We start from the raw sequence: 11,501 nt of genomic DNA, 5'->3' as shown, positions 1-11,501 counted from the left end.
TGGTCGCTAAAGTGCCAATTAGCATTAATCCCAATAAGAACATCATGGAATATAATCATCATAAAAAAAACTACACATTCGAGAGGGGAAACCTTTTATCCGAAAATTTCAATCTCTCTCCCCCGTCAATTGCTTCATTTAATTTAGCAATCATTTGTTTTCTGACACCAGGCTAGCGCAGTTTAACATATCCCGTTAAACCAATCCATCATTTTATTAATCCAAAAAAGATCCCACCTCTATTGGAATCCCCAAGGCAAGAAAGACGATATTTCGTTTACCCTTAATCCCTTCTAACAAACCCCGCTTTGAAAATAGATTATTTGTTTATCAGGCGAGATTAGTAATTGTCTCTTTTATTTTGCACATAAAAAGAGAATTCGATAAAGATCAGCGCTTTTAGCGATCCTCCTCTTCACTGCAAGTATTTTAAACCACATTAAGCGGCGATCTGATGAGATTAGGAAACGAAATCGCTATAGAAATGTATCTATCGAGTAATCAAAGGGCAAATCTGTATTTTGTTTGCGCATCAGGCGCAATTAGATACAAACACAATTTAGCGGAGAAGATAACGAATACAAAACTTGACTGTGAACAATTATATGTAAAATACAAATGATTTATTTGAACTGGATATATTTAAGTGTAGTTATTTTAGTAGAACTGCGGTGGATTTGAGCTGCTCAGATGTTCAGCGCTAGGTATGAAGCAAATGATGGAAAAGTGGGGTAAAAAAAGAATTCTTGGGAATGAGAGAGATTTGAGGTGGTGTAAGAGCAGGTGTCCAGAGAGAGACCTTGTGCCTATACTGGGGGCTAAACGGTGGCATGTGAAGCCCCCCCCCCTACACCCACCCCCTATTTCTGTCTATCAGAGGGAGGGGATCTCTTTAGGTTTGGCTCTTTTTTGTGTAGTGGAACAAGTGTATGTTGCAACGTGAGGGAGGTGATTAATAAGCAATTAGGAGGGTCATTGAAAGCCATAAATAGAGGCTGGGGGCTTTGGGAGAGGAGCATTGAGGCAAGTCTACTGTTTGGAGGAGGGAGGTCTCTGTGTGTCTCTCTTGTGTGTCTCTCTGTGTCCAGCAAACACTGAGACTGGTGCAAAGCTCAAGGTGTGCGCTCACATCTCCCTCTAACTTTGATACCTGCGCTTGGTGCTCTCTCGCGTCCGCGTGGGTCAGACTTGCAGGCAGAATTGATGATGGGCTCGGTGCTGCCGGCTGAAGCGTTGGTGCTGAAGGCTGGGCTCAAACAGCCAGGGCTCTCCTTGGCAGAGCTCATTACCTCGGACATCCTACACAGCTTCCTCTATGGGCGCTGGAGAAACGTCTTAGGGGAACAAATGTTTGAGGAGAAGAACAATCACATCAGCCCCAAAACTGCTTTCACCGCAGAGGTCCTGGCACAGTCCTTCTCAGGGGGTGAGTACCCAACTGGCACTGAGGGAGCAGCTATTCTCTTGTGTTGTACCCAACTTCTTCCTTCTTCTCTTCCCAAACACCTCTGATCCTACTCACTCTACTGGCCATCCAACCCTTCCTTATAGACAGACAGACAGACACATACATAGACATATAGATATAGAGGGCATGAAAAGACAACAAGGATAGATAGATAGATAGATAGATACATAGATAGATGATAAATAGATGGATAGATAAATAACAAGTGAATATATAGAGATAAATTCAGACAGACGCACTAGACAGACGGTACCTGTAAAGTGGATAATACACAATTTTCTCGCACCCCTCAGACAATCACAAACACAAACAGTGGATTTGATTTGGAAGTTTCCCAGCGCTCTGTGACATTTACAAACCTCCCTTTTAAAACCCCCAACTCTTTTCTCCTCACATTCCCTCACCAAAATCCCCTTTGACTTTTTCCCATTCCATCCGCCCAATTTGCCCCTTTCTCTCCTCTCCCCCTTTGCTCCCCTCTCCTTGTCAATATGAATTTTCGGAGGGGACCCTCAGTGTTCCCCTTGCAGCTTAGCAAGGCGTGTAATAGCCGCAGACTGCCAGGAGAAAGCTCTTTTTCCTTTAATTCCCTTAGTTAATTTGGGATTGACCTGTGCAACGTTCCCACTTAAACCAACTCCAAGACAGGCCAAGGGGGTCAATAAAAAGTCCCTTCTCTTTGAATATGTCTCAAGATCTTATTCCCCCCATTCATCAATCTCTTTGCCTTCTCTTGGCATCTATTGCCCAGGCTTTGTCCCCAGCCTTTCTCCTTACTGTTCCTTCCTTAATTTGCCATGAAAACTAAAAATCCATTTGCATTCATATCATGTCAACCATTTAATCTCCCCATTTTGTCTGTGAAATTCCAGAGCCTTTATAGACCCCCCTGTGTACATGCGACAGAAATGTATCGCTGCGGCTTTCATAAAGGCTAATGAATTTAGAATTAGTCATTCCTTTCTACTTGAGTTTCACCAATGCCTGTCTCTTTAACAGTGTGACAAATTGCTGGCTGCAAATATAGGTGACACGATTTAACCCCTCTCCATTCAACCCACTTTTTTTTTTTTTTTTAAATATCCTCTTTTTTTAAACACCCCGCAGGTACGAAATAATAAAAAAAAGGGTTATTTCAACGGGATTTAAAATTTGCATTTTTTTTTAAGTCGGGAAAGATCGCAGCGATCTGTAGACTATTGCGCTTTTATTTTAATTACCAATTTAGACACTACAAACGCTTCAGTACAGCAACATTTTTAACCAACTATTGTGACGGGAATACAACGACTTATTTGGATACGGGCGTCAGAACTAATTGTCGGGAAATAAGAGAAAGCGCACGGGAAAAATTAATTAAATGTCTTCGGTCTCATAAATGCGCCGCAATCGCTTTTCTGTACTTCTTATGCACGAAATTCGTTGAGAAATAATCGAACAGAACGAAAACTATTACTATTATATTTTTATACATATATATTTTTAAATAATGAAATTACTTTATTAACTTATTTCCTGTTGCTGTTATATCTGTGTCCAGGTGGCATTTATATATATATGACAGATTACAGATTTCATTAGGAAGTGCCCGCTGCTCCTTGTTAATATATATGCCAACATGAAGCTGGTATAGCACCCAAATGCAGGTGCTGCTTATTTCATCACCCAACTTAGCCTTAGTTAGGAACTCAGGGTGCCAAATATCATTAACCACCTTGCTACAGGTTTCATAAAGGTACCCACTGACCTTTTCTCTTCCCCAGAGGTGCCCACATTGGCATCATGAGTTGGCATTTCTTTAGTCTAACCCCTTTGCCCTCCCTTGTCTACAGAAGTCCAGAAGCTCTCCAGCTTGGTGCTGCCCTCTGAAGTCATCATTGCCCAGAGTTCCATTCCTGGTGAGGGACTGGGCATCTTCTCCAAGACCTGGATCAAAGCTGGCACAGAGATGGGTCCTTTCACTGGCAGAGTCATTTCCCCAGAGCATGTGGATCTGTGCAAAAACAACAACCTGATGTGGGAGGTGAGTCCCAGGCACTGGTGAGGTGCACACACAGATATCTGGTCCCTTCTCAATTATTTACATAGCAGAGAGGGCAAGAAGTGTAGCCCCAGGGGGCAGCTAATTGAATCAGATTAGAACTTGATTAGATAGAACTTGAAAGCAAGTCTCAGGCAGCAGCAGCAAGACACAGCCAATAGCAATGAGAGGTCATGTCGTTTAAGCTCTGTGTCACCCACATCCAGGTGAACCCCACTTATACAGCCAATTATACAGGTGGTAAAGGCATTAAAGTAACAACTGAGGCAGCAGTTGGGTAAAACCTCATATTAATGTAATACTAGGGGCAGAAAGGTGCAACATTTTTTGTATTGGGGGTCCATACTCTCTAAATCTTAACTGATATCAACTCAGCTTTTCTACTTTAATTCTCCAACGCATTGTCTATGTGCCCAATGTTAAAATGTATATAGTGATTGACAAGCTCCAAGATGTGCATAAGCAGCAGCACCACCTTATGGACCCCTGGGTCCCCTACAAGACCCCTACCGCCACCCCATGCCCCTTAGCACTTTCACAGCCAGCAGTTGAAAAGAAAGCGAGAGACAAGCTTATCAGTGTCATGACACAACCCACACCCTAAAGTGATTTATCTCATGTAAAGAGCAGAGCTCTCATTACTGTTTATCTGTTTAACCTAATGATGACTTTAATAGGGGGGAAACAAAGGCGGCAATTTTCATGTAATTATAAGGGGCTGACAGTTTTACCACTAAAGAAATTAGATAAAAACCCAATTAGCATTAAAAGGACTGAAACAGAGCAATGGAAGATCCACATTTATATCGGATGTGAGATTCTTTTTACCTGCCCATACCTTCCTATGCACAATATTACACAATATTACTAATATTAGTATTATTTTCTGATTTCATATGTGAATTTTAGTTTCAATCACTATAAAAACTATATAAAAATCACACAAAAAAAAGCTGTAGTAGATTATTTTTAGATATCAGATTGTAAGCTCTGTGGGCAAGTAGCTGCTTCTCTTACTGTATGTTAACAGGCTGCATTGTATAAGGGGCATTTGGATATTAAAAAATATAAATATATAATTGGCAATCCCCATCGTATTTATCAAGCTCATTACATTTCCAATGAGGTTTGAATTCCATCAGATTGTTATTGCATTCAGTTGTTGCAGGACTACAACTCCCAGCATCCTTTTGTAGCTGCTTACCCATTACAGCAGTCATTCAGTTAAAGACCAGCTAAGCTACATAGAAGGGTTCCTAATTGGATGATTGGAGAAGTTGAAATTATAGACAGAATATTTGAAACCGTAACAAGGTATTAATCAGGTCAAGGAACCCAGAGCAACCAATCAGATGTTTGCTTTGAAACAGTTAACCAGTAAACAAAAACCTCTTATTGATTAGTTGATGCAGGTTATTAGACATGGAGAAAGCTTTAACTTTGTGCCATAAGTTCTAATGATCCATAGAGCTGTTCATAACCCATCATTGTATGTTTTGGTCCCACCAGGTGTTTAATGAAGATGGCACCGTGCGCTATTTTATTGATGCCAGCCAAGAGGACCATCGCAGTTGGATGACGTACATCAAGTGTGCAAGGAATGAGCAAGAGCAGAACCTGGAGGTTGTGCAGATTGGCAACAGCATCTTCTACAAAGCCACCGAGGTGAGTCCACATGAGATGAGCTAGAGCGTTGATTGACTTAGGCTTCTATTCATGCCAACTAGAACTATCCTCCATGTGCCATCCAGCATTACCATAAAACCACAATAGTTCAGTTGGATGCAACCTTTTTTAGCGTTCCCCCATCACCCCACTTAGGTTTGCCACCAGGTTCTTCTGTTCTTCTAGGGCACCCCTGTCTTTTTTCTTAGCAGCAGGGTACTGGCACAATCTTTCTCTACTGAAATGAAAACAATATTAAATGGGGGAAAATATATAGTTGTCTCTTTTCTATCTTTAAGAATAGAGAAGACCTTGGTGGGCTTCAGTTGAGCATCACTGTTAGTCCTGATTACGGAGCTTTCAGCAGCCAGAATAGGGTGCTCTTCTATTCCCATCACAGCGGGAAGGTTATTCTCTTGTCATACATGAAAAGAGAAATCAATTTGTCATCCAACAAATGGCAGGGTACAGAGAATATCTCATGAACTAAGAGAGGCTCATAGATGTCTTCTGCAGCCAAGCTTGGACAAGAGACTTAAGTGCTCCTGGAATTCATTTCTATAAACATCAGTTAGCTAATAAAAGCCTTCTACATACCTTACCATTTCTTTATTTCCTCCCGACAAGCCAGGGATTTAACTCGTTATGATTCCCCCCTTGATCAGGTCTAATGCGAGTTTGCCCTGTCTTTCATTCTCTTCCCCCCCACCAAGGTCACCACTTACTGCATTGTTAGGAGCCAATAGCTCACACAAGCACCCAACATAATGAACTGCCCCCCCTTCCCCATTCACTGCTTGTATCCCGCATCCCCTGGTGCGTTTGTTTAATTGAACCGTGTAAAATAACCTATTCACCAGTGGCCTTGGTAACCACAGAGCTACCAGTGGGGAGTCAAAAGGAGAAACCCAGAATGATATCAAAACACAAACCCATTTTATTTATTATTAATAATAAATAGGTATAGTAGGGAGAGATGGTGCCTAAAGTAACAGTGGGATAATAGTCTCTGGGAAGGGAGTGTGACTGTGGGATAGCAGGTATAGTAGGGAGAGATGGTGTCTATAGTAACAGTGGGGTAATAGTCTCTGGGAAGGGAGTGTGACTGTGGGATAGCAGGTATAGTAGGGAGAGATGGTGCCTATAGTAACAGTGGATAATAGTCTCTGGGAAGGGAGTGTGACTGTGGGATAGCAGGTATAGTAGGGAGAGATGGTGTCTATAGTAACAGTGGGGTAATAGTCTCTGGGAAGGGAGTGTGACTGTGGGATAGCAGGTATAGTAGGGAGAGATGGTGCCTATAGTAACAGTGGATAATAGTCTCTGGGAAGGGAGTGTGACTGTGGGATAGCAGGTATAGTAGGGAGAGATGGTGCCTATAGTAACAGTGGATAATAGTGTCTGGGAAGGGAGTGTGACTGTGGTATAGCAGGTATAGTAGGGAGAGATGGTGCCTATAGTAACAGTGGATAATAGTCTCTGGGAAGGGAGTGTGACTGTGAGATAGCAGGTATAGTAGGGAGAGATGGTGCCTATAGTAACAGTGGATAATAGTCTCTGGGAAGGGAGTGTGACTGTGAGATAGCAGGTATAGTAGGGAGAGATGGTGCCTATAGTAACAGTGGATAATAGTCTCTGGGAAGGGAGTGTGACTGTGGGATAGCAGGTATAGTAGGGAGAGATGGTGCCTATAGTAACAGTGGATAATAGTCTCTGGGAAGGGAGTGTGACTGTGGGATAGCAGGTATAGTAGGGAGAGATGGTGCCTATAGTAACAGTGGGATAATAGTCTCTGGGAAGGGAGTGTGACTGTGGGATAGCAGGTATAGTAGGGAGAGATGGTGCCTATAGTAACAGTGGATAATAGTCTCTGGGAAGGGAGTGTGACTGTGGGATAGCAGGTATAGTAGGGGGAGATGGTGCCTATAGTTACAGTGGGATAATAGTCTCTGGGAAGGGAGTGTGACTGTGGGATAGCAGGTATAGTAGGGAGAGATGGTGCCTATAGTAACAGTGGGATAATAGTCTCTGGGAAGGGAGTGTGACTGTGGGATAGCAGGTATAGTTGGGAGAGATGGTGTCCATAGTAACAGTGGATAATAGTCTCTGGGAAGGGAGTGTGGCTGTGGGATAGCACGTATAGTAGGGAGAGATGGTGTCTATAGTAACAGTGGATAATAGTCTCTGGGAAGGGAGTGTAACTGAGGGATAGCAGGTATAGTAGGGAAAGATGGTGCCTATAGTAACAGTGGGATAATAGTCTCTGGGAAGGGAGTGTGACTGTGGGATAGCAGGTATAGTAGGGAGAGATGGTGAAAGGTCTACATATATTACTGTTGAGCAAAGATTTTTCTAGGTGGTAAAGATGTGTGCATTTACTACAAATCAGTATTTTTCAATAGGGAGAGAACTAACGTTGCCTCCTTCTCTGTAGACTATCCCACCGGATCAGGAGTTGTTGGTTTGGTATGGAAATTCCCTGAGTAGCTTCCTTGGAATCCCAGGGGTACCAGGAATGGAAGAGGAACAGAAAAAGAACAAGCAAGGTGAGTGTTTTATCCTCCACTTTGTTGGGATTGTAAGCCACTGACACATTTAGTAAGTGTGTTCCCCGGGAAGCTGTTTTGGTGGCACTTCCTAGTCAGGAGACTCTTAAATAATATTAGGAAGTAGAATGGTTTCAGGAAATTTACTCCCCCCACTCTACTGAGAAACAATTCCTGCTTCAATTTTATTTATTTATTTATACAAATCTGTTTTTTTTTTTTTTTATATATATAAATGAATGATCCCTTAAAGTGACACCATTCAGTGCCCCTCTGGCTATTGCTGAATTATTAGTTCCACTCATCCCCCAGATTCAGATATTATTCCTTGGAGTTTCTTCCCTCAGCACAGGAATACACCGCACCCTAGCACTTTATAAATAATAGACAGCGACTCCAAAGAATGCTGGGATCTGTCGTTCATAAGACGAATAAGGAAATTAACAACTGATGTGATTTTTGTTTTCCCCTTTCCCAGAGGAATTTGGAATCGTGGACTCCACAGGGCCGTCGCTAGCAGGCCGCATGCGTTGTGTCATTTGCCACCGTGGTTTCAATTCTCGCAGCAACCTGCGCTCCCACATGCGCATCCACACCCTAGACAAGCCCTTTGTCTGCCGCTTCTGCAACCGCCGCTTCAGCCAGTCCTCTACCCTACGTAACCACGTCCGCCTGCACACTGGGGAGCGCCCGTATAAATGCCAAGTGTGCCAAAGCGCCTACTCACAGCTGGCCGGCCTACGAGCCCATCAGAAAAGCGCCAGGCACCGTCCACCCAATGGTTCCTTGCAGACCCATTCCCCAACCTTGCCAGTGCCACACCCTGCCACCCTGGCACACCACATTCCAACCATGGTGCTGTGAAGGCCATGCCCACTGCATTGAACTCGAACCCTAGCTTCAATATGAACTACGCTCTTTGGTATTGGACAGAGCTGCCATATCTGTTTATGTTTATTCTGCAGGTGGCAGTTGGAGTTACCGTGCCATCAAGCCTTGGCCTGTTTCACACAGGGGTCCTCCAGCAGTACCAGGCTCTGCAGATTCTGTTAGCTGACGCTAACCTTGTATAAAGGCTTAATATAAATAAATATATAAATATATATATAAATATCTTATTAAAAAAAACAAACAAAAACAAAGAAATGAACGTATATTACCTCTAAAGTATATGTATCGGGTTTTAACCCCTGAATGGGAAAATGAAACAAACGAGTCACTTTATTTCTGTAAATATGTACAACCTGCTGTCCCCCGTGACATGTAGAATATTTGTAAGATATTTGTACCTTTCTGTAATGATCACTTATTCCCAAAATAAAGGAACAAACAAATAAATTGCGTCCTAGTGAATTTCTCCTGAATGTAGGCTGTGACGTCCTTTGCAAGGTAACGGGGAGTTTTTCTCCTTAATTTGAAAGCAACATCTTTTTCTTTGAGCTTTCGCATTCTGATTTGTTTGGCCGCATATCAGTATTGGTTGCTATTGGTTACTGTGGCTCTCAGCAGTGGATGTGGTTAGAAATGCAAGATGGCCGCTTTCAGGAAGTAGGAAGTAGAGAGTGTTTTTCTAACAGGGGGTGGCTCTAAACAACTGCACATGGGTGACTGCATATCAACTAATGAGATGTCTACTGTCATGATTCTGCCTTTAGCAGGCTGGTCAAAGCTAATTGCTGGTCGGTTGCTATTGGTTACTGTGGCTCCCAGCAGTGGATGTGGCTAGAAATGCAAGATGGCCGCTTTCAGGAAGTAGGAAGTAGAGGTTGTTTTTCTAACAGGGGGCAATAAGATCAAGAAGAGGGAACTATAAAGGGATTAACATGAAACCCCCTATATATTCATGTAGTCGTGATATTCATGTCCATTAGACTCCTGTGGAGAAAACGGAGGCTGCTACAACAAACTGTGAGTAGATTCAAACTGACTGGAATGTGAAGCAGAAATAAAGTCTATTTATTGACATGAGGTCATTTCCATTTCTACCCATTCCCAAATAAAGGGGAAATAACACGTCAAATCAGTTGGCAAACAGAAATAAAAGCTAATTATCGAAGGGATTCCTTTTGTATTGGTTGTGAAATCAGTCAGCAACTAAACAGAATCCTGTTTTCAAAATGTCCGCCAGCACCGAACAGTCTTCCCATTTTTACCCATTCCCAAATAAAGGGACAATAACATGTCAAATCAGTTAGTAAACAGAAAAAAAAGCTGTTTATTGTTATTTGTATTGTTTGTGAAATCAATTAGCAACTAAACAACAGAATCCTGTTTTCAAAATGTCCGCCAGCACTGACCAGTCTTCTCATTTTTACCCTTTCCAAATAAAGGGACAATAACATGTCAAATCAGTTAGTTAACAGAAATAAAAACTGTTTATTGATATGAAGGGATTCCTTTTGTATTGCTTGTGAAATCAGTCAGCAACTAACAACAGAATCCTGTTTTCAAAATGGCCGCCAACACCAACCAGTCTTCCCATTTTTCCCCGTTCCCAAATAAAGGGGAAATAACATCAAATCAGTTAGTAAACAGAAAAAAAAGCTGTTTATTGATATTTGTATTGGTTGTGAAATCAATTAGCAACTAAACAACAGAATCCTGTTTTCAAAATGTCCGCCAGCACTGACCAGTCTTCCCATTTTTACCCTTTCCAAAATAAAGGGGAAGTTACATGTCAAATCAGTTGGCAAACAGAAATAAAAGCTAATTTTCGAAGGGATTCCTTTTGTATTGGTTGTGAAATCAGTCGGCAACGAAACAGAATCCTGTTTTCAAAATGGCCTCCAGCACCGACCGGTCTTTCTGTTTTTACCCCTTCCCAAATAAAGGGGAAATTACATGTCATGTAGGTCCTTACTATCTACAACATGGTCCTGGGTTTTACAGTGAGTTTGTTATTATAAAACAGGAAGCTGCCATATCACTTTCACTTGTTGGCAGTTTACAGCAGCTGCGACTATATTCTCAAGCCAAGGCTCCAGAAACTGTCATATCCCTGTTCACAATACCTGTATCTGCAGAGACATGCAATAAAGTATCATCAGTCCTTACTGAGTAATTATATGTAGTGCTGCGCTATATCAGGAACAAACATGGAGCTGAAAAATATATGTTCTGATTACATATACATTTCTACTATATACCTGCATAGATTAGATTCTACTGAGTGTTCCTGAGAGGTAGGTTAATTGGTGGGAAAATCACAACCACTTACATCTATTTTTATGGTTATTCTCGCTGCGTGTGGGATGGCGCTGGAGGATTTTGCTGTTAAAAAAATAAATAAATCTGTACATATCGTATGGCAAATATTGTCAAGAATCCTTGATCGTTTTCATGTATTTCATCGTGCAAAAGTGAATGAGAAATATATGTTTATTTAAAAAAAAAAAGTAACTGAGCAGTTATGTGTCTGGATGTTTGTGTTTGTTCCGACTCCAGAAAACAAATTAGCAGAGCCGACTGATTCACAGACCTGGAACGGAGCTGTCTTTTTTTTTTTCTACAATTTGTCAAGAGTCAGACCTAAAGAACGGAAAGAAACAAACATCGCTTTCAATTTCATTTTGAATTCTATAATATTTTATCAAGGCAAAAAAAAATGTAAATACTAGGCCTAGAAATTGTTTTTGAATACATTAATTTCTATCTGTGACTCTGAAAACATCCCACTGTTTTTGACTTTTTATTATGGGGTCATTTAAAAATTCAATGTTATTGCAGGAATTAATCCAGGTAGTACAGCCCTTTGATTTTCTGTTTTTGTGATTGGAAATTC

At 41.6% G+C, this 11,501-nt stretch overlaps 1 protein-coding gene across 1 annotated transcript; it reads left to right on the top strand.

Moving 5' to 3' along the window:
• Nucleotides 1-1,034: 1,034 nt before the first annotated feature.
• On the top strand, nt 1,035-9,058 carry prdm12.L (PR domain containing 12 L homeolog; the record flags this gene model as incomplete). The annotated part of the gene is given in 5 exon segments (NM_001086385.1): nt 1,035-1,426; nt 3,301-3,491; nt 5,019-5,174; nt 7,609-7,720; nt 8,199-9,058. Coding segments are annotated over 5 exon segments (1,068 nt in total). The 3' UTR covers nt 8,585-9,058.
• Nucleotides 9,059-11,501: the final 2,443 nt, after the last annotated feature.

The sequence above is a fragment of the Xenopus laevis genome, chromosome 8L (genome assembly GCF_017654675.1).
Source record: "Xenopus laevis strain J_2021 chromosome 8L, Xenopus_laevis_v10.1, whole genome shotgun sequence".
In the NCBI taxonomy this organism is placed as follows: Eukaryota; Metazoa; Chordata; class Amphibia; order Anura; family Pipidae; genus Xenopus; species Xenopus laevis.
This window is presented reverse-complemented; position numbering and strand designations above follow the sequence as displayed.